General features: G+C 36.0%; 1 protein-coding gene across 2 annotated transcripts in view; it reads left to right on the plus strand.

Moving 5' to 3' along the window:
* The first annotated feature begins 6,478 nt into the window (after positions 1-6,478).
* GRID2 (glutamate ionotropic receptor delta type subunit 2) overlaps positions 6,479-24,824 on the plus strand; it is a 1,541,190-nt gene continuing 1,522,844 nt past the window's right edge. For both annotated transcript variants that reach the window (XM_028849003.2, XM_015138804.3), the window contains exon 1: positions 6,479-7,283. In XM_028849003.2, coding sequence (XP_028704836.1) covers positions 7,196-7,283 — 88 coding nt within the window. In that variant the 5' untranslated portion in view covers positions 6,479-7,195. The remainder of the gene's footprint in view (positions 7,284-24,824) is intronic.

A 24,824-nucleotide genomic window follows, 5' to 3' on the forward strand; every position in this document is an offset into this window, starting at 1 on the left:
ATTAATTTGCACTGTGGATCTGTAAGAGAAGAAAATATCTATTTAGCATTTTACAATCTTATGTGACCACTAAACCTCCTTTTTTTTTTTTTTTTTTTTTTTTAAATTTTTCCCATGAAAAGTATTCCATAGAGCTCAATGTGGGAAGTGCTAGTTTAGATATTTTTAAAACACATTGGCATTTAAAAACGTTTAAATATTGTCTTATTTTAACAATTTTGATTTTGTTGTGTTGAATTCTTTATGGTTGAACTCTCTTGATGAAATTAAAAAAAGATGTGAAAAAGCGGCAAAGCTTAGAAAAAGGAGAGCAAACAAAATGTTGACAATGTAATTTTATATTAACAAACATTAGGTAAATTCTGTGAAATCTAACCATAAATTTAGTGTCTAACCACCCCCAACTCAGCATTCTCTTTACTCACATAAACCATACAAAAATAGTTCAAGTTAAATTTGGGCAGAGATTCATATTTTGGCTTCTATTGCTGAGAGAACTTTTATTGACATATTCCAAAGAACCCTTTGAAAATATCTTCCATGTGTTCTAGACCAAATGAATAACCTCTATTTGTGTTGTAAACTATGGGCCTGATAAATAGGCAAAATAATCTTATGAATAGAAAACTTTGATACCTCAGTTATCTGTTGATTTTGGAATTAAGATGATTTTGTATTATGCCGCATCGGTAATATTCCACAATATTTTAAAATTTTCATTTTATCCTTTCCTGCACTCATTAATTCATTCATTTATTGATAATCTGTTAAATACTTAAATTTACCACCAATTTGCAGAACCAGAATTTACCACCAATTTGCAATGAGGAATAAGGAATCTATTGTGTTTAATTCTAAATAAAATTTTTAGCTACCCACTAAGAAATGAAATTTTTATAAATTCTATGACTCCTTTAAAATATTCAAAGTCAATTTATAGATATATTTTATATATATATATATAAATCAAGCTTTTGTTTCTCTATTTACACTTTCTTCATGATTTGTGCTACTATAAAATACAATATATTTTATACCAAAATGTACAGTTTATCTGCGGCATACTCCACAAGTATACTCTATACTGAGCCACTTATGTGTCTAGACAAGTATGTTACAAAAAATGTCAAAAATAAAAGTTAATTATGAGAAAATAAAATTTGATTTTTTAAGATTTAAAATGCTAATGTTCACTATAGTTGACATAAAACAATTGTTTTTGGCTTTTGATATACTCAGACATTTCCCTCAACTATTATGCCACATGAAAAAATCAATGATATAATTGACAGAAAATTTGTTTCCCATGGCAAAGTGTAATTTCTTATTTCAAGATATATAAGACATGTATTGTTTATAAAAGCAAATAGTTATATTAACTCATATTTGAAACGTTAATATTTATACCAGAAATTTGAATCACAAAATAATGTCTCAGTTTTCTAATCATCCTTTAACTCAGGAGTGAGTGGAATATTATTAAAGGTTGTTCTATAGGTCTTTAATTCCTAAGCAAGTGATCAAACTAGAGAAAATATGAAAAACAGATATTTATTGGAGCCTTCTAATAGAAATCTGTTACTTCTATATGAAAATTTTAGGAGAACCAGAAGAAATAAAACTTCAGAAATTCAAGTTACCAAAACAATAACTTACAATATAAAATTTGCTTCATTATAGCTATTTGATTAGTATGAGCTAATAATATCCTTGTAAACTGTTAAGAGTTGAGACATTCAAAAAGTAAGCTGATTAAATCTACATCAAGCATGGCTGCCATCTTGTGGGGACAGGATATAATGTATTGAGGGGCCAATCTCAGTAAGGTGCTCCTTTTGGGTTAAAGTCATCATTTGTTCTCCATCAACCAGTTGTTTGACACTTATTAACATTTTTCATGAAATGACACATCAACATTTGAACAGAAAAGATAAGGCAACTAAAAGGACTATTAATGTACATGAATCCCTGTTTCTAAAATTTCAACATCATTGCTAATGTATAGACAGTAAGAAAACTTTAAAATTAGAAAGTTTTCACTTGAATCAACCTTAATAACAGATAAGTTTGGTAAAGCACTCATGTTTATTAACCATTTAAATTGCAAAATTTTGTTAGAATTTACATCTAATTGAATTAGAAGATAATATGGCATTGTCCTGATAGGGCATGTAGATTTACAGTCCTATCTACATATTACAGTCCTTTCTATAAAAGAAGAAAGCTTTGAAAAGAAGAAAGAGATTATGAGTTTATTTTAGAAGGGAGTGAAGGAAAAGGAAGGGAAGGGAAAGGAATAAGGGAAGAAGGAATGGAGAGAGAGAGGGGAAGAGAGGGAGGAAGGAAGGAAGGAAGGAAGGAAGGAAGGAAGGAAGGAAGGCAGGCAGGGAGGCAGGGAGGCAGGAGGGGAGGGGAGAGGAGGGGAAAGGAAAGAAAAGGAGGGAGATATAAGCTATCCTTGTGGATAAGATTTCCACTAGTGTCACAGACAAAATAGTTTGACCTAGTGGTAACTGGTAAGTCAGTGTGAAGTTGACCTGAAAACAATGAGGTCAAGATAAGGCCAGAGTAAATATGTTATACAGGAATATGTAATTTAAGTATTTTTTCAAAGCTTATTTAAAAGTCAAAAAATGTACTTTCTAAATTTAAGCCTTCCAATAAATATTAGTACAACTTCTGTAACTCAATTTTCCCATCATTGTCTAGAAAACCAAGACACTGAATGAGAAAGTCCCTGAAGCCTCAGTGAGCTCTGAACTTTGATGTGCTAAGTACAAAAGTTACTCTTTCAGTCCCTCAACAAAAGGGAATTTATGTTTTTCACATCTGCAAATAAATATCCCAATTACAATTTTACAGCCATTTATCACAACTACTTGCATCTATAGATGATCAGTCTTTGCCTTTTTACAGTTTTCCTTTCATGTTCATATTAAGGTTGAAATGTACTTGGAATCTTTTGTGTGACTAGCCATATTTGTAATATGAATAATATAATCATAAAGAATTAGAAATAATGATCAAAATTTATTGTCCCATTTTGATGATTTTATTTTAAAAACCAACTCTTTTAAGTTTCAAATAAGTTGACTCATAAATTTATAGATTTTTATACTAAAACAAAATTCAAGAGTCATTAAAATATAATTGAAATAGTTCCTTAAAATTGACCAATGTAAGATGACTTACTGCTGTTATAACAATGAGCAGCTGATTTTTAAAATTTAAGCATTGATATTCTTAGCAGTTTTAATGGTGAAAATGAAATAATTATATGTTCCAAGAATTTTTATTCTATTACCTTGCTTTCTTTCTACAATTGTGCATGATTGAAGGAGTCAGCATTTGTAGTCCCCTCACCAATGCAAATCAGTTTCTCTCCAAATTCTGTTTTTCAAAGAAAAAAAGGCATATTAGTTTAAATCTTGGGGCAGTTCAGATTCTCTATCATTTCTTCAAATAATTGATGTTCATATCATGACCAATGCCTGAATGAAGTAACAGTCTCCACCTTGGAAGAATAAATTAATCAAACGTGATTTACTTACATTTTATTTCAAATAGTTAATCATTTGTTATAAAACTTTAGTTAATGAGGGCTATTTTCCTGCCAATACATGCCAGAATTTCACAAGGTTTGAATTTAAGTACAGTGGGCCAGATACATCATCCATTTCCATATAATAAGGCTTGAATTAAAGTTAAGCAGCCTTAATGAGACGAACAGACAGCAGTCATTAAAATATTTAATATGCACAGCCAATGAATTCATATTTTTTCTTCTGGAATTTAACATCTAATTCACACATTATAAATATTTGTATCCAGCTAACTAAATATTATATGACAGTCAGTTTTCTAAAATAGTAGAAAATATAGTTAATATATATTTATTATATGTTTATTAATTAGGAATCATTGAATGTAGAAATTATTTCAACAGTAAAAAGAATGATTGTTATTCTTGAAAAATCAAACAGCCAATGTTAAATTTCAACTTTCTTGTGTAACTTTTGGACAGGCAAAACTCATGATTCTACTGTTTCTTCTGATTGGCAGGAGTGGTCATTTTACCTTACGGGCTTTTCGTGATGTATCACCCAGACTCATTTAAATGTCTGAGTATTAGAACAGTGATTCTGAACTATGGCTGCATAGCAGAGCCCTCTATAGAGGCTATAGAATATATTACAGGCTGTGTCGCAAACTCCAGAGATTCTGATTAAATTAACCTTAAGTGATCATTTTAAAAAGCTTCCCAGATTATTTCAAAGTGAATCTACATTTGAAAACTACTAAACTGGAGGATTAGGGAATAATGAAAATGCTTTGCTCATAGTACACTAAAACAGATTTCCGAGAGGGGAAACATTATGAATATGACTATACAATATTTGACTTTCTTCAGGACAGACACTCATTAAGCCAGGACTGGACTAGTTAATGCTCTGAAGTTCTTCCTAGTTATCTTATTCTAAGATACCATGGTGTTCTTTCCATGTTAAATGGTTATGTTGTAATTTTTCTTGATAGACTACATAATGACATCAATTTTTAGAACGTCACTGTAAATAATATTTGAAGCAAGCTATGGGGAGTGAGTACCTTCTTTCCATTCATTGTCTGAATAAGTAAAGTATAATCTATGGAATTGCATCAAAACCCTTATAAAGTAAAGTGACATTAACACCATTAATATAATCAATATTGAGTCAATGCCTACTAATGGAAACAAAAGATAAGTGAATGATCAAATTTGAGAGTAATCAGTAAATGCTTCTTGGAAGCACTGGTTTGTTCCAGATTCAGAAGGAAGTGATGAAATTCAAATCAACAAAGGGGTTCTCTGTAAAATGCTGTGTTGAATAAAATGTGAATAAGCTTTGGTTTTCACTCTCAAGGCATTTATGATCTAATTTAGTAGTAGTCCTGTCTAACTCTAATACAAAATAGAGTGTGTTATGACAGTATAGAAGATAGATGGATTTATTCCACTTTAAAGGACTGGACACCACTTCATGGGCAAAAGGAATTTGAACTAACTCTTGAGATAGTGAAGGAGAGTGGCTGGGAGGACAAACTGAGAGTGTGCTTTCCAAGAAGAAATATTAACATTAGTAAAAATATGGCAGCAAAACATTTTCTGGAGTGTTCAGGAAAAAGTGTAGAAGATGAATGAAAACAGCCGGAAGTCAGAATGTACAACTGTGTCTGGAAAAATAGTAACCCAATTCAGAAGACTAGAGAGAAGGGTTCAAGTCAGGGAACAAGAAGAAAAGAGGTTTGCCAAACTTGGAGGTAAGGCTTTGAAAGGTTGTGTAATGAGTTTGACATTCACACGTCCAACATTCCTAAAGAATTCCAATTATAATTGAAACAATATTATGACATTAATACCTGACCTCGACTGTGTTAACAAATCTCCAGTTTGCAATAAGGCCAGATTGATTTAAGTCAATCATTGTAAGAAAAGAATTCACAATGATCAGGATTTTATCTTAAGGAATAAGCTTGCAGAAAATCCTTTCACTGGAGACTGAGAGGCTGTCATTCAGGACTTCCTCAGCTTTTTCCACGGAAGAGAGCACCCAACTTCCTCATTCGGAATTTATCTACATAGGTTATTAAGCTACTCAATGAAATATTTTGACCAAATGTTTAACTGAAACATTTTTTCTGTTTTATTTAATTATTCTTTTTTTTTTTTTTAATTTCAAGATCTTTTCTATCCTGATAGAGAAGAATTTCTATCAATAGAAAGGATTTCAGGAACCTTTCTCTATCCTGATTGCCTAAAAAATACACTGGAGACAGAAAAAAAAAATCATTGTATAAAAGGTAATTAGCACGTTCTCTCCTTTTTATAACTTTATAATTGAAATCTCATTAAAAGCTTTCTAGGTCTCTATTTCCCTAAGTGACCAGGTGTCCCTAATTTGTTTTCAACCAATGTGACTAATTCCAGGCAAAGACTAGAAAAAAGTCTGATACCTGTTAGAGACTAGCAAGGTTAAATAAGTGGGGTGGCTTTTTTAGGTTGCATTTAACCTCGTAAAAGAAAGAAACAAGAAAAAAAAAAAAAAAAAAAAAAAGCTTCAATGTCTTTTCTCTTACAGTCCTGCCTTTTTCTCAGTCCCGGTTGAAGATTCCATGGGAAATGAGAGCACTATTTTGTTTCTCCCTTGTATTGCAGATAGGGGGAGGAGGTGGTTATTAGAGAGAAGCTCTTCCTCTCTTGGTTTCCCCCTCTCTCCGCCTGACAGCACCGCTCTCTCGCAGGCTCGCTCTTTCTCCTAGGTGATCCATTTCTAGGCAACGTGGGGCTGGTGCTGAAGCTGCCAGGCTCGCTCCTTGCTTCCTGCATCCCGCCAGGCGAACCGCTCCAAAAGCATCCTGCAACCCGCGGCGGCTTCCCTCCTCTGGCCCGGCCCCGCTGCTCGCGCCCGGCGCAACTCCCCCGCCACCGCGCCCCAGCAAACCGGCTCCCCGGGCCCGCCTCGCCAAGCTGCGTTCCGCGCCTCACGCAGAAAGGGAATTTTCTCTGCATTACTATCTGCATTACCTTGAAGTTCACTTTTTCTACCCCTCTTGGAGAGGGCTTTTTCCCCCCTCCCTGGTGGAATCTGGCTGCTCCGCTTGGAATCTCCTAATCTTTCCTTTCCACTTAGATTCTGGCAGCGAAGACCAGTGATTCTCTGTGGGCTGTAGGGGCGGGGGCTGGGGTCTTTTTTGGTTCGGGAGGGTGAAGGGAAGGGGGCACATCCGGCGTGAAGGGGGTGTTGGAAGTTGCTGCGGAGCTGGGACCTGAGACCCGCGGCCCCCGCGCAGCGATGGGTCTGATCTGAGCTCCAGCCTCTCCCGCTGCCCAAGAGCAGTCGAGGCTGGATATATTTTTCAAAAGCCAAACTGCAAACAACTCTGGCGATGCCAAAATTCCCCTCCAAGTGACACGGCTTTGCGAAGGAGGTTTCCTCAGGCTGGGCTCTTTCTGTCATTCCCTTCTGCCTTTCTCGGCGACGATAAAAGGCTTTGCTCTGGCAATAGGAATTTAGAAAAAAAAAAAAAAAAAAAAAAAGAAAACGCTGCGCTAAACTCCACCGTGACCTCAAACTCTTTGGACTGTTTGGAAAAAAAAAAAGAAAAGAAAAATTGGAAGAACATCCATCCTCCAAGAGAATCGGCATAAGAGGAGATGGAAGTTTTCCCCTTGCTCTTGGTTTTGTCCATCTGGTGGTCTCGAACCTGGGACTCGGCGAATGCGGATTCGATCATTCACATCGGTAAGAAAGGGTTGGTGCAGCTCGTGGTTACTTTCACCGTTTCAGTTCTCAAATGTTTCCCCTTTGCTTTCCCCCTCTCCGCCCTCTGTGTGTCTTGTTGAGGTGGCTTCAGTTCATTGCCCCTTCCCGCTACCCTTCCCTCACACTTGCTCAGTTTTCTGAAAGGATGTGGATGCTCGAACCTCGACTGACTTGTGCTGTTGTTTCGCGGTGATTCGTGGAATGTGGCTGGGTGCGTGGGGGTCTCGAGTTGACCTGAGTGTGAGTGTGTGCGGGGAAGTGCAGGGGGATTCTAAGTGTGTGGGGAAAGGGAGTTTAATTGACTCTTCCATATTTTTTCCCGGATGTACATTTGCTCCATTTAAAAATTTATCTTTGGGGGAGCAGAGGAGATGTCACCTGTGAGATTAAAAGAACTGGGCCGGGGGCAGGGGGTGCGGGTAGGGGGCGCTCCCTTCGGATCGAACAGGTGGTTTTGCAACGTGAGCCGGCTGAGTTCGCCTCAGCTTAGTGCGATGGTGACGGGGTGCCGGATGCGCCCCCAGCCACCCTCTCTTCTGACGTCCTCTTGGCTTTATGATCCTCGCGTGGAGTCTTTGAGATGGTGGCGGGAGGGGCTGGCGGCAGTGTCGCCAAGGACTGGGAGTCGCGTGCCTCGCCTCCTCGGACACGCTCCCCGGGCCTGGCGCGGCGGCGAAACTGGCCCCGGGGCGCTTGGGAAAAGCGGGGAAACGAATGCGCGCAGGCCGCTCCCAGGGTCAGCCTAGTAGATATCCGCCTTCCCTCGCCTCGCCTCGCCTAGCAGTCAACTCCGAGTAGCCGCGCAAGGCAGACAGCGAAGGCGCCAGGACTAATGCGGGCCCCGACTCTGAGAAGGACTGCTGAGCCGGCTCTGAGATGCTAGTGGCCCCACCTATTAGCAACCAGACGGGCCGGGACTGGCCGTGGCGAGCGGGGGCGGGCGGGGGGCTGCGCGTCATTATCATGCACAGCGCTCGCAGCTTCAGGCAGCAACTCTTCTCACTTGCTAATCCGTGAGAGCTGAACGGCGACAGGCTCTTGCAGCCTTTTCTCCGTTAATGCGACGAGTTCTTTTTCGGAAATTCGCTTCCCGAGTCAGCAAGGTTTCTTTGCTGGGCTGCAGAGAGGTTCCTTTGGGGGAATTTTTCTGGGCACAGGACTTTTATCTGTACGCATGGCTTGGTGTTCTGCAAATTGAGGCGACAGATGGGTCACAGCTTCTCCCCTTTCTGTACCCCTGCTTCTCCACCGCGCAACACACATACACATACACACACGTACACACACTCCTGGTAGGGGAACCTGCCGCAGGTGGCGATTGTGCCCGCCCAAGCGAGGGATTTCTGTCTGGCGTGCGCGCCCACAGTGGCCAGCCTCTCAGCTCCAGGGGGCTCCCTCTCTTGGTCTCAGACGCTGTCTTTGTAAACATGTCTGCCATTCTCTATCATTTATATCAGTAGAACTGTCTGTCTCTGTGCAAGGGGTAATGAGGTCAGGATTCAGAAAACCTAGCATTTGTGCATTAAGTAAATCAAGCACTAATAGCTTGCCTGCTGGATCCCGTTTTGCCTGGGGGCTAACAGTGCCTGCAGATTCAGAACTTTTCAGCAAGAAATTATGATCTCATTGAGTGGTTCAGCAATATTCTGATAGAGTTCAGAAATGAACTATGCTCCTTTTAAAGAAATGGCATACGTTTATATCCAGTTGTAAATGATTGGAGCGGGAATGCAAATATATAATCATAATACCTTTATACTCATTGTATGATTAGGGATTTCTGATGTAGGTTCCTCATCTCTCAGGAGGGAAAGCCTGTGGAAAAGTGCTTTTTTTAATCGCTTATTCTGTGGTCTGCACGATAAATACATTATTTACAAATACCGACAGCTTTTGCTATCCCTTACTGTTAAATACTATTTTTCAATGCAGTCTGGACATCTGTTTCAAAATAGAACAAAACTGTTGTGTTTTTCGTTTTGTATACTGTTGTCTGTCAGAGTGACTTGGCTTATTTATAATCACATTTAAAAAAAGTAGCTGTGTACAAATTTAGAAGGTTGGTTGTATGAATTAAATGTGTATATCCTACTAGCAGATATAGTTACTTCTGAGACAATTAATTTGACTTGAATACAATTAGTACATTAGGTGAGATACTAAGCTGTTGTATAGACTATCTAATATTGTCATGGGGCTAGCAAATTGTTTCAAAATCTTTATCTTTTATAATATATCGAAAAACATTAACTCCTAAATAAAAAAATAAAAAAATGATCACGGGTAGTATGTGTGTAATTCAGTGCCTCCACCCCTACTCTCAGCAAAAGTATAGTAAATTCAAAACCGAGCGTCCATATTAAAATTGTAAAGCACCAGTTAACATGAACTGGATTAGTTTACTTACTTGGTTGAATAGGAAAAGAATTAATTTTCTTTAGGAGGTGATTGCCTTCATTTAAATATTTAACGTGAGAAATATGTCTACGGGGAAATGTATTAGCTCAGGACTGAAGGAATGAATGTGATGAAACTGGAGGGAAGGGGTATTTCACTCTAGCGATGGAAGGAGATACGCAGAAATGAAAGGTTTTCCCAGCCTCATGTGATGTGTTCCCGCAGAAAGTAGCTGCACTATGTAGTTCAGGCACACTGGAAAGATAAAAAGACACTGCTCTAAGAGGCTTTTTATATACTGAATTATTTTGGTATTGAACCAAATTGTATATACATGAAAATAATCTCCTTCTTTCTCTTTCTCTTCGGTTTTTACCTCATGCCAGTAGTTTAATAAGGTCAATTACACATTTTAAACTCTAATATGTTTTGTTAAACTTATTGATTCACTACAGTGATGAGACATGATGGTTAAACCGTAATGATTGAAATGAAAATGTATTTATTTCAGTCAAAAATGCACAATTTTATAATTACTTTGAGTTTCAATCAAATAATATTTTAAAATATTTAATAATTACGTATATTTTATAATACACATCCACACGTAGATACACAACCATATAGTATTTAAAAATGAATCACTTCCATTGTTATCTTCTTTGCCCCAATAAAAGAAAGGTCTTTTGACATATAAAAACTATGCAATTTTGAATTATGCTTCTACTTTGAGCCTATGCATTGATTGAGTAATTTCATCAGACCCACATTACTTGATTGCTTAGAAGTTTCCTAATGATCTGCATGCTGTAGGAAGAACCAAAAAGTCGTGAGTAGAATGGCAATGATATTGTGTTTTATGAAGCTATTCAGAAGTCGCTCTGATTTATGTAGCTAGAAAGCTCCAAAGTCTTTGAGATTAGCCACGCTGACTGCTATTTTCTTCATACAGCAGTCGTCCCACACTCTTTACTCCCTAAACACAACAGGAGTTTAGAGCACTGCTTTAATTAAGCAGGGATTAGGTGGCATTTCCAGGCAACTGCACAGTTTGTGTTTTGCTTCATATCAACTATGGAAGATCTCATGCTTTAACAGTGTAATATATGCTCCTTTCTTTATCTGGTTCCTGTGCTCACAGAACTGATTGTAAATTAGCTATCCTCAGTTATATATCTCTACAAGGGAACACTCAAACAGTGTACTTATTCATATATTACACAAATCACTAGCATATTTTTATTGTTATCAGTCATAGTAAAATACCTTATGTCAACATGGAGTAGGAAAGATGCATTTATTCATGTTTTTCTCATAAACAGATGATACTTTATAGTCTGAAATCATAATCAACGGTGATATTATGTTTGAGAAACACAAGACAATCCACGGAATACTTTTATTATGAGAATGTTCAAATTAAAGTACAAAATCGGGTAAATAAAAGGTGTCAACACATTAAAAACAATAATAGATTGTAAATGTAAAATACTAGTTATTCTTACTTCTGCACTAAGGATTATTTTGTCAATTATAGAATGTAAAAGCTTTCCCAGAAGATGTGCTATTGTTCTACCAATTTTTTTTTTCAGTTGGCTACATGATTTGCATTGGTTAATGATAATCCCCGGGACTCCTCAAGGATTTTTTGGATTGTGTAAGATGTCTCAATGATATTTTATCCTTTTTCTACTTTTAGTAGTCGTTTGTTCCTGAAGTTTGTGGTAACTGTGTAAACTTCTAGAAAGTACTAAGGGACTTGGCTTTACTATTCCTCTCTGTATCATTAATACAGTTATTTGAAGCACAATTCAAGTGTGTATTAAGTTAGACAATGTTGTTATTAATCAAAGATATCAACTATGACATGACTAATAAGCCATTACACTAAGGGCCTTTGCTTTCTACTCCAGGTGAAATGTACATCCACTAAATATCTGTTATAAATTGTAAGACAAATATGAATAAAAATCAAGGTGATTAACTTTTGATTTTTCAAAAATAAAAGTCAGTTGAAATGGTTAGGAGCAATGGAAGATACACTTTATTCCATTCTGATATCTTAGGCTGATTTTATCATATGATAATTTTATCTTAAAGGGCCATTGCAATTTTAAAACCACACATTTTAATCTTGAAGTTTTTTTCTTCACCTATGTATATTACTTTATTTTAAAAAGTAAGATATTCACATTTCTATTGGATCATCATGATATTTTAGATTATAGACAGTCTATTTGTCTATTTTAGATTATAGACAGCATATTGGTGAGTAAAGTAGCAATACTTAGAAAGTATTACTATAGGATAATGTTTATTAGAAAATACATTTATGGCTTATAAAGATATCTTTGCCATTAGGTGTCACTGCATTCTGAGCTGTTTTTATTATTATTATTATTACTTGAAAACCACATGAAATATTTTTAAAATTCTCAGAAAAAAGTAATTTTAATGAGTTTTGTGATGCTGTAAGATATAGGTAGTTTTTATTTTCAAACTAGAAAAATAAATATTTATCCCTGTCTCTTATTCTTGTAAGAATTTAAACCAACACACCTGATATCCTCTAAACAAATTAGATTGCTAGACATAGTGATGCAATTTTTTTCTCGTATTTAAAATACAGGAGAAATCTCTTCTTAACCTAATACTTATTCTCTATGAATAAAATCTAAGACACCAGGAAGGATGCAAGTGTGTTTAATACTGCTGGAGTAAACACACATTGGCGAATAAAGTAGTTTGTTAAGCAGCTTCTAACTGTGGTAGCTCTGCTCACCTGTGGGATACTTGAGGTCTCAAACTGATTGTTGTTTGTGAGACAAAACATGTAAAAATAGAGTTGTGAAAAAAAATATACATGGACACAAATATATCTAAAAATAATACCAACCATTGAGTTTTATGAATGACCATACATGTTTTCAGATAATTTTTGCCTGGTTAATTGTATGCATTGTATCGATTCCTTGCATAGTTCCACCTCCACCACTACTATCACTACAAGTACCACAATTATAGGATTTATTTGTCCATGTAAAACTCATGACTATGCTCACATAGTAATTTATTTGTTTTGTAAAAAGGCACAATTTTCTTTCTGGCATATTTCATTATAAGAATAATGGAGGATGAAATTTAGGGCAACTTTTAATCCGATAATTTCGTTTTAACATTGGCAAACTCACAATATTAGAGAATGCAAGACTAGGTTAAATAAGTGAATGAACAGTTTGTCTTATGTTAGATTTTGCCCTATACCAAAATTCATTAATTATTAGTTGGAATAATGTATTTTTAACAACTCAGAGTAAAATTAAATGATTAGACAGTTGTCTAAAAGATAAGAAAAAATACTAAGACAGTGCTGGAATTGATTATTAGAACACCTATGGATTCACGTCATTTAAATTGGTGAATTTTAGTATATTGATGTGAACACATATTTAAGAGAATTTGACAAACACACGGGCAATGTTAAGGTATAATAAAAAAAGTATTCTGGATTAGAATTTAGAAGGTTTTGGACTAAATCTCAATTTATAAATAGCTAATTGAATATATTGGAAAGTTATTTAATTCTTTAGTCTTTATTTTTATTAACCCTACAATAAGATTTAGACTAATGTTCATTTAATCTCTAAGACTATATAAACTAAATGGAGAAAAATTGCTATATTTAAGGAGTAACAGAAAGGAATTGGGAGAAGAGATACAGTCAAGTGTGGTGATAATTAATAGCTGCCTGAGAGTGAACTTCAAAAAAGGAAATATAAGGGGAAATAAGGAACATAAAATCGTAATTACTCAAATTAAGAACTCTTTAAATTGAAGATGTTTTGTTGCAAACAATAATTATGTATATTTCTTCATCAGATATTCTAGATAACTAGTATCTGATTGAGAGAGCTAGATTAGTTTTTTGTTTTTGATTTTGTTTTCACTTTGTCTACTATTAGTATCAAGGTATTACCTACAGCATTACTCCTATAGAACACTGCAAAGTTAGTGTTTATTAACACTAACTGGAGGGACACTGGCCTTTAGGATTTGCAAACTGGGAGTGCATCAGGAATATTAACATATGCTTCATATCACTACAAACAAAAAGTAGACTATAAAGAAAGCAACCAATTCAAAGTTCTTCACTACACTGGACTCCTGCTTCAGGTTTTCATGTTTTTATCCTCCTGTTGTTCACCAAGTAGTCATCAATGTGAAGCTGAGGCTGGATTGACCCCCCGAAAGCTTCTTGAGTAAATAGAGGGAAGCCAAGTGAACACCAGAAGCTAAGCACTAAATACCTACTTATGGTCTTAAATGTTCTTAAATCACTCTGTAGTCACGTTCCTTATTAACAGATTTTTAAAATGAAAAACATTAGGTAATAAATTATACAACAATAGCAATTTGCTTATATTTTTCTTTAAAATAATTAAAAGTACTATTTAAAAAAGAATCTCATTTTATTGCTCAGAGTACCTGATCTATCCTAAGTAAGCTTAAATAAGGTATTTGCTTCCTTAATAAAGTCATTATAATTCTAGAAGTTAATATTTCTGAAACTGTATGGTAATATAAGCATTGCTACCGACATGTAGTATGTGTGCTAATTGGGAGAATTTTCTTTTATTCAGCAAACATTTTATTCTGAATCTACTCTGTATGAAGCATTGCTTTTGGTCTCTAAAATTAAAATGTTGAACCAGCAAGCTATGTTTTTATATATAAGGAACTTACATTCTCACGGAAGAGACAACCAGATAAGAAAATATATGATGTGATGTCAAATATTGATAAATGCTATGAAGTAAAATGAGGGAATGAAGGGTGACAAAGTATGTTTTCATTGGAATAGAGACTTGATCTAAAGAAAGGATGTGAACCATGTGGATATCTGATGAAGAATAATTCAGTCAGAGGATATAGCAAGAATGATGGCCGTGAGATAGACACTACGAAAATCCGCTTAGTTTACTTAAGAAATATCTTTAAAGCCAATTGGAGCATAACTCAGTGAGAAAAGCAGGAAATGGAAGTAAATGGGGTCTGAGAGGGCACTGGGGAAGATTCTGTAGGGACTTACAGGTCATGGTAAGGGATTTAAATCTTCTAAGTATTTTGGGTTAAGATAAAATGTGTGATATGAAATAGTTTGTATTTTAGAAAGATAACATTCTTTGCTTAAGTGCAATGGATAGAGTAGAAGTACAAATTGACAATAGCAAATTGGATCAAGGTGGTAACTTAGCTAAATGTACAGTTGTCAGATTGTGGACATAATGTGAAGATAGGAAAAACAGGATTTTCTGATAGATGAGTCAGGTAGGAGAGATCCAGAGAAAGTAAAGAGGCTTCCAAGGTATTTTACCCAAATACATGGGGTAAATGTGTTACTACTAATATTCGGAATATGGGGACATAAGCAAATTTAGGGTACAAATCAAAATGTACATTTATTAAATTTTGCATTTCTATTAGACATCAAACTTGAGAGTTTAAATTGGAAGTTTATTATATGATCCTGAAATTTAGAGGTGAGTTTGGGATTTGAGCTGTATATTCGGGGAATATATCATTGTCAGTATAGACTCCTGTAAGAATGGCCATAATCAAAGAATCAAAAAACAGTAGATGTTGGCAAGGATGGGGCAATCAGGGAGCACTTCTACACTGCTTGTGGGAATGTAACCTAGTACAGCCGCTATGGAAAACAATGTGGAGATTTCTTAAAGAACCAAAAGTAGAACTACCATTTAATGCAGCAACCCCACTACTAGATATCTACCCAGAGGAAAAGAAGACATTATTCAAAAAAGATACTTGCACATGCATGTTTATAGCAGCACAATTAACAATAGCAAAATCGTTGAACCAACCCAAGCCTATCAATCAATGAGTGAATAAAGAAACTCTGGTATATATATATATGATGGAATACTACTCAGCCATAAAAGAGAATGAATTAACAGCATTTGCAATGACCTGGATGAGATTAGAAACTATTATTCCAAGTGAAATAATTCAGGAATGGAAAATCAAACAGTATATGTTCTCACTGATATGTGGGAGCTAAGCTATGAGGACACAAAGGCATAAGAATGATTCAATGGACTTTCGGGACTTGCGAAGAAGGGTTGGTGGGGATAAAAAACAACAAATATGGTGCAGTGTATATTGCTTTGGTGATGAGTGCACCAGGTTCTCATGAATCTCCCCTAAAGAAACTTACTCATGTAACCAAATAGCACTAATACCCCAATAACTTAGGGAAAAATAAAATTAAAAGACTGAAAATTATAATAAAATACGTAAATAAAAATAAAGGAACAGAGAGGAAGACATGCAGAGAGAGAAGAGTTCCAAGACTATGTCATTTAGCATTCCAAAAGTTTGAGTCCAAGGAGAGCAAGGGATGCAGGAAAAGAGAAATATGAGTAGCCTGTGAGACAGGAGGAAAACCAGGAGTACATGGTATTCTGGAAGCCATGTGAGAAAAGTAATTCTAGAAGGAGAAGTGAGAAACCCTGTTAAATTGTATATATGAAAATGGAGATTTGATTGCTGGGCTTGAAAATGTTGAGTACAAAGATTACTTCAAAGGAAGTGCTTATAGTGGACTATAAGTGATAAAATACTGATTGTAGAGAACCCGAAGATTTAATAGGATATGAGGAATTCTATGAGTTTTGTCGTAAGAAAGTGGTAAGGAAGGGAATATTAGGTAAAGGGAAGGATTTCCTTTTACAGCTGGGCATTGGTATATATATGATAATTTTCTAAATATTCAGTCATAAGAGAAGTATCAGTAAAATGATTTAAAATTGATACACCTTTTTCTTTCAACTTACATGATTTCCGAGTTTGGATAGAAAACGTTCAAATAGTAAGGAAAGCTGTTTTTGGTTTTTTTGTTTGTTTGTTTTGTTTTTTTGGTGATTTGAATCAAGTGACACCAGGCCAAACATACTGAAATTAACCTGAGAGAGAAGTTTAAAGTTTAGATTTCATTTAGTTTCCCAGATTGCCATTCAAATATCATAGAAATTTTTTTATCTGAACTTAAGAGCAGATTACATTTTACATAGTATTGCTATAACATTACAAATGTCATAAATATTTAGCCATTTAGTAATGTACTAATTCCAGGAACACACAATATTTCATTCTGTTAGTGGTATTAAAATGCATAAAATTATTTTGTTATAATAGATGAATTTAAATCCATTATAAATTTCCTCTGAGTAAATTCTGTTATGAATTTGATTTGCTTAAAACATCACTTTGGAAAAACAGTTTTAAAGTTTTTAATGTGTACGGGGACAAAAAGGATATATGTGTTGAGGACCCCTAATCCAAAAATCTAAAATCCAAATGCCCCAACATTTGACACTTTTCAACACTGACATGATACCCACAAATGGAAAATTCCACACATGACCTACCTCACGAGATGGATGCACAAAATTATAGAAAAAAGTTTTATGAAATTACCTTACCTTCTGGCTTTGTGTATAAGGTATATATGAAGCATAAATGAACTTGATGTTTCCATGTAGTCCCATCCCCAAGCTATCTCATTATTGATATGCAACTATTCCAAAATCTGAAAAAATTCTGAAATCCAAAACATTTCATGACCCAAGCATTTCAGATAAAGGATACTCAACCTGTAGTAATTACAGGGCAAAGTTTATCATTGCAGCATAGAAATTAAATAGATACAATACATTCATTAGGCATATTGTATTCATATGATTTCTGTGACACATTTAAATATTTCCTTTTATGGATCTTTTACTTCGCGCTAAACAATGGGTGCTAGATTTTCAGTCATAAGTGGACATGAGGAAAGGAAATGTTCTAAATTTAGTAACCTCAGATTTCAGCCTTTTGAATATGAATCTTAGTTCTTTCATTAGTATTAATATACCCATAAGTTTTATATTTGGATTTTGCACCTGAAATAATAATATCTGTACTAAAATAAGCATGCTAATAGCAGATGAATAATATTTTTTGTGTTCTTTGTTGTTATAATTGTTATGTCCTCTATAAAAACATTTCATCTTGCGGAAACAATGTGATATGGATGTCACATGGTTGTTTCTGCTCTGATACATCTGTTAATTGATATGTAAATATGGGATATTTGAACGATGAGAAGATAGGAGTCTTACAGTTTGAGAATAGCAATGACTGACAAAAAAAGCAAATTGTTTTCTGACTGGAGCCCAGGAACTTAATTAATGAAATACAGAACATTGAAAGATATTTTCTATTTACTAGTTCATAGCTTCTTGGGGTGGTGAAATATCATTTGAAGGAAATGCTACGTGGACTTAAATTGAAACTTAAGTTGGAGTGAAACCCTAACACTGCTGAAGTGTTTACTATATGTAACTTCAACATCATTAAAATGCCATATTATTGATTGGCTTAATATCTTAAAATCCAAAGACCAGATAATATCTTAGTAGCTGTGGTGAGACAAGAGAACTAGTCCTGGCTACACGCGGTGGCTCACACCTGTAATCCCAACACTTCGGGAGGCTGAGGCGGGTGGATCACCTGAGGTCAGAAGTTCAACACCAGCCTGATCAACAGGGTGAAACCCCATCTCTACTAAAAATATAAAAGTTGTCTGGGCATGGTGCTGTGTGCCTGTAATCCCAGCTACTCAGGGGCTGAGGCAGGAGAATTGCTTGAACCTGGGAGGTGGAGGATGCAGTGAGCTGAGATTGCGCCATTGCACTCCAACCTGGGTGATAAGAGTGAAACTCCAACTCAAAAAAAAAAAAAAAGAGAACCCGTCCTGTTGTTCTGTTGCATGATGCTTAAAGTGAATTCAAATCCAGAAGACTGATTCCTCCTTCTGATAATCTCTGCAATCTGACCACAGACAAAATTGTGTTGGTGATTTAGTGGCAGTTGCTATCTTGCTACTCAGAATCCAGATCTCCTTTGCTGCTTCTGTGAATGGAAATAACAGGAAACCACTGAATTTTCTTTTTAGATATACCAACAACTCTCAGCATAGCCCAGTGGAAGCATGGCCTATGTGAGAACCATTATACATTTCTTCTTAAATTGTTTTTCAATTTGTAACACCTTATTAATGTGGGTGATGCTTCATCCACAGATGTAAGCGGGACTGCTCTTCTCTCGTGTTGTAATCATGGTGAGTTTTGGACATTTTCTATAATCCATTCATTTCAAGCTGAGAAATTATGACTCACATCTCATGTTCCATTTGCAGAACATATTGATTTAGGGTTACATGAAACCATAACATGTGACATTTTTGGGTGTTTCACCAGATGTTTTTTAGACCTATTATGTTGTTATAGGAATACAGCTCATTGACAAAAGACAAGTTTCGTATCCTTAGAACTTTCAGGAGTATCTGCCTTCTGAGAAAATATTATAACATTAGGAAGCTGAAGGTAGAACAATTCAGAACTCCCAGCTGAATGACTGTGGTCTACTATGGCACTGGAGATTGTGATAATTCAATAAATGCCATTTTTTTTGTGGTAGCCTAAAGGTGCCATAAAAGCATATATTTTGGAAAAAGACATATAAATGGGATCAGGAAGTTATCACATACAAATGGTCTTTGTAGTAGAAATCTCATTTCTCAGCTTTCTGATGGTTCACCATATTGTAGCTATAGGCTACAAAGTAAATACAATCATGCCAATTTCAAATCTAAGGAAGAATTATTTTTTAATTCTTTTATTTTTTTAAATAGATGTCAGTAGTTCTCATGCAAGCTTAAGTAATGAAGGAGGAGACATTAAGATTTGGTTATTTTGTAATTAATTAAGCTAATGAGATCTTTTCTAAATTTAATACCGTACATCAGATATTCCATTAAGCATGATTTCTTGGGTAGAGAAAAATTAAATTGCCTTTTTTACTCTCACTTTCAAAGTTAATAGTACACTGTTCTTTCATATTACTAATCTATCCTCACTGCTGTATGTATAAAACATCAGTGAAAATGATAGTTTTATGACATTTGACATTCATGACATTTGACATTTATGACATTTGACCATGATGGAAAAAGTTTGCCCTACGGCAGAAGTAAAATAAATTTTCTTTACAAGTGGCATAACTATTATTAGGAAAATATATTTATATAGACTTTTAATTATATAGATGTGATTGAAAACAGGAAAAACATTGAAAACTGAACATAACAGATTGTTCACAAACTGGCCAATGCTTCTATTTTTCTCCACAACAGTTCATGTTGTGGCTAATAAACAGTTAATAAATAGCAAAACTGGCTGCTTTGATTTTTTTCTTTTTATTTTTCCTGTCCACTCTTCAGTGGCAATACTAATGAGCAGTGAAATGGCCAAAAGCAAGGAAAAAGGAGCAAAGGGTTTTTGATAATCCGTAAACCAGAAAATCAGTCCCTGACTGTTCATATGCACAGGTTGTTGAGAAGAAATAGTTTTATTTTCTCAAAATATCACCCAGATTCTGAAGATAGAACTGGCTCTTGGCTGCTGAGTTAGTAAGAGGAGCAAAGCTTTTAGGCCACTAAAAAATAATAAGCTGAATGACACTGACTGGGAGCAAAGCGAATATTATCGCAGAGAAAAAACTGCCCTCCAGGGGTAATGCTGCTGACAACCAGGGCCCCAGTGATTGGCTCAGTTGTTTGCATCATATTTATGGTGATTTTTAATTAAAATGAAATATAAATTGCAGCTATTCTACTTAAAAACTTTAGGTAATTATGTATAAACTGGGTTGTATTGCTATTCCTGTCAATACACATTGAGTCTTGAGCATCTACGTTGTATATACCCTGTTGAGCTCCTGTTGATGGTATGTTGTAGACCATGAAGAGGAATTTGAATATTGCACTCTTAAAAAGGAACTGTGAAGCACATGACAATGATAAATGCAAAAATCTGATCAGCAATTAATAGAGGGAAAAGGGGAGAAGGCAAGGTGATGTGATGGAGAGGTACATAGTTTCAACGTTATTGATGGTGTTTTATTAAGTTGGGTGGTTGTTTCACAAGTGTTGGTTTTATATATATATGTGTGTGTGTGTGTATATATATATATATATTTTTTTTTTTTTCTTTTTTTTTTTTGGTAAGCAATAGTGTATCTGTTGTTACTCTGCTCATAGAGAAATCGACTGGTTAATTCTCTTCCACTTTGGTTAGGGAATAAGTTTTTTTCTTTTAGGCCCCTCCATCAGGTAGGGTGACTAACTTCCCAATACTCTTTGGAGAGAAAGAGAGTGCATACTATATGCCAGGATTATAACTTTTTTTTTTTTTTTTTTTTTTTGAGACAGAGTCTCACTCTGTCACACAGGCTGGAGTGCAGTGGCACGCTCATGGCTTACTGCAGTCTTGATCTCCTGAGCTCAGGAGATCTGCCCACCTCAGCCTCCCTAATGTTTGTATTTTTTGCAGAAGGGATTTCCTCATGTTACCCAAGCTGGTCTCAAACTCTTGAACTTAAACGATCTGCCCACCTCAGCCTCCCAAAGTGCTGAGATTACAGGCGTGAGCACCATGCCCAGCCAGTAGGACTATTAAATAGCAAGTCTGAGAAGAATTCGGAAGTCTGTCTTCAATCACAGTGATCCCTGTGATGGATTCAACAATCAAGTTGCCTTTCTCTACCATTTAGAAAAGCATCTTTGAATTTTTTTTTTTTTTTTTTTTAAATTATACTTTAAGTTCTAGGGTACATGTGCACAACGTGCAGGTTTGTTACATATGTATACTTGTGCCGTGTTGGTGTGCTGCACCCATCAACTCGTCATATACATCAGGTATAACTCCCAATGCCATCCCTCCCCCTTCACCCTCCCCATAATAGGCCCCAGTGTGTGATGTTCCCCTTCCCATGTCCAAGTGATCTCATTGTTCAATTCCCACCTATGAGTGAGAACATGCGGTGTTTGGTTTTCTGTTCTTCCAATAGTTTGCTAAGAATGATGGTTTTCAGCTGCATCCATGTCCCTACAAAGGACACAAACTCATCCTTTTTTATGGCTGCATAGTATTCCATGGTGTATATGTGCCACATTTTCTTAATCCAGTCTGTCACTGATGGACATTTGGGTTAATTCCAAGTCTTTGCTATTGTGAATAGTGCCGCAATAAACATACGTGTGCATGTGTCTTTATAGCAGCATGATTTATAATTCTTTGGGTATATACCCTGTAATGGGATGGCTGGGTCATATGGTATTTCTAGTTCTAGATCCTTGAGGAATCGCCATACTGTTTTCCACAATGATTGAACTAGTTTACAATCCCACCAACAGTGTAAAAGTGTTCCTATTTCTCCACATCCTCTCCAGCACCTGTTGTTTTCTGACTTTTTAATGATTGCCATTCTAACCGGTGTGAGATGGTATCTCATTGTGGTTTTGATTTGCATTTCTCTGATGGCCAGTGATGGCGAGCATTTTTTCATGTGTCTGTTGGCTGTATGCATGTCTTCTTTTGAGAAATGTCCGTTCATATCCTTTGCCCACTTTTTGATGTGGTTGTTTGTTTTCTTCTTGTAAATTTGTTTGAGTTTTTTGTAGATTCTGGATATTAGCCCTTTGTCAGATGAGTAGATTGCAAAAATTTTCTCCCATTCTGTAGGTTGCCTGTTCACTCTGATGGTAGTTTCTTTTGCTGTGCAGAAGCTCTTTAGTTTAATTAGATCCCGTTTGTCAATTTTGGCTTTTGTTGCGGTTACTTTTGGTGTTTTAGACATGAAGTCCTTGCCCATGCCTATGTCCTGAATGGTATTACCTAGGTTTTCTTCTAGGGTTTTTATGGTATTAGGTCTAACATTTAAGTCTCTATTCCAGCTTGAAATAATTTTTGTATAAGGAGTAAGGAAAGGATCCAGTTTCAGCTCTCTACTTGGGGTTAGCCAATTTTTCCAGCATCATTTATTAAATAGGGAATCCTTTCCCCACTGCTTGTTTTTGTCAGGTTTGTCAAAGATCAGATGGCTATAGATGTGTGGTATTATTTCTGAGGACTCTGTTCTGTTCCGTTGGTCTATATCTCTGTTTTGCTATCAGTACCATGCTCTTTTGGTTACTGTAGCCTTGTAGTATAGTTTGAAGTCAGGTAGCTTGATACCACCAGCTTTGTTCTTTTGACCTAGGATTGTCTTGGTGATGCGGACTCCTTTTTGGTTCCATACGAACTTTAAAGTAGTTTTTTCCAATTCTGTGAAGAAACTCATTGGTAGCTTGATGGGGATGGCATTGAATGTATAAATTACCTTGGGCAGTATGGCCATTTTCACGATATTGATTCTTCCTATCCATGAGCATGGTATGTTCTTCCATTTGTTTGTGTCCTCTTTTATTTCACTGAGCAGTGGTTTGTAGTTCTCCTTGAAGAGGTCCTTTGCATCCCTTGTAAGTTGGATTCCTAGGTATTCTATTCTCTTTGAAGCAATTGTGAATGGAAGTTCATTCATGATTTGGCTCTCTGTTTGTCTGTTACTGGTGTATAAGAATGCTCGTGAGGCCGGGTGCGGTGGCTCAAGCCTGTAATCCCAGCACTTTGGGAGGCCGAGGCGGGCAGATCACAAGGTCAGGAGATCAAGACCACAGTGAAACCCCGTCTCTACTAAAAATACAAAAAATTAGCCGGGCGCGGTGGCGGGCGCCTGTAGTCCCAGCTACTCAGGAGGCTGAGGCAGGAGAATGGCGGGAACCCGGGAGGCGGAGCTTGCAGTGAGCCGAGATCGCGCCACTGCACTCCAGCCTGGGCAACAGCGTGAGACTCCGTCTCAAAAAAAAAAAAAAAAAAAAAAAGAATGCTCGTGATTTTTGCACATTAATTTTATATCCTGAGACTTTGCTGAAGTTGCTTATCAGCTTAAGGAGATTTTGGGCTGAGGCAATGGGGTTTTGTAAATATACCATCATGTCATCTTCAAACAGGGACAATTTGACTTCTTCTTTTCCTCCCTGAATACCCTTGATTTCTTTCTCTTGCCTGATTGCCCTGGCCAGAACTTCCAACACTATGTTGAATAGGAGGGGTGAGAGAGGGCATCCCTGTCTTGTGGCAGTTTTCAAAGGGAATGCTTCCAGTTTTTGCCCATTCAGTATGATATTGGCTGTGGTTTTGTCATAAATAGCTCTTATTATTTTGAGATACGTTCCATCAATACCGAATTTATTGAGAGTTTTTTGTTGAATTTTGTCAAAGACCTTTTCTGCATCTATTGAGATAATCATGTGTTTTTTGGTTCTGTTTATATGCTGGATTACGTTTATTAATTTGCATATATTGAACCAACCTTGCATCCCAGGAATGAAGCCCACTTGATCATGGTGGATAAGCTTTTTGATGTGCTGGTGGATTCGGTTTGCCAGTATTTTATTGAGGACTTTTAATGTTTGTTTCTTGTTTGGTGTAGGCAGAAAGCTCCCTTAAATGTTCAAATCAAAGAGAAGAGAGGATGGAATGTACAGAGAGAAGAACCGGTTTGACACTATGAGAGGTGGTTTGGCATATTTTGTGTTTTGAATATTTCATAATACATATTTTAAATTAGAATGTATAATGTTTTTGTTAGTGATATTATAGTAGCGTTATTACCTTCTATCTCACCCTTGGATAAGAAAATATGAACAATTTTTTATAATGTATCCTTAGAGATACTTATTCCTAAGAAGTGAATTTTTCCTTTATCTCATATGAATGTTATTCTTGGCTTGATTAATCAAGAATAATTGATAATGAGTCTAATCCACCCAAAGGATTTTTTGATATTTTAATATATGTCGTTCACTCCCAGTTCAAAGTAAGATGTACTGTAATGATGGAAGAAAAAAGACCTTCTTGCAGTCAATTGAGTTTCATGATGTGGCCCTTGATTGAATTTCCAAATGGAATAGTTCATTTTAATCTGCACAAATTGGAAGCAATGAGAGAAAGAAAAGCTTCCATGAAATAACCTTAGAGGCAGGATAGAGGTTCTTTTGGAATGTCAGGTCATTTAGGCCTTTGGCCTGAGGATTAGCAGGGAAGATGCCCAGGGAAGCTAATAGGTTCTCAACGCTGCCAGAATCTGCCTCTTGGAAAAGAGTTATCTTTAATTTTT

Source organism: Macaca mulatta, chromosome 5 (genome assembly GCF_049350105.2).
Source record: "Macaca mulatta isolate MMU2019108-1 chromosome 5, T2T-MMU8v2.0, whole genome shotgun sequence".
Taxonomy (NCBI): Eukaryota; Metazoa; Chordata; class Mammalia; order Primates; family Cercopithecidae; genus Macaca; species Macaca mulatta.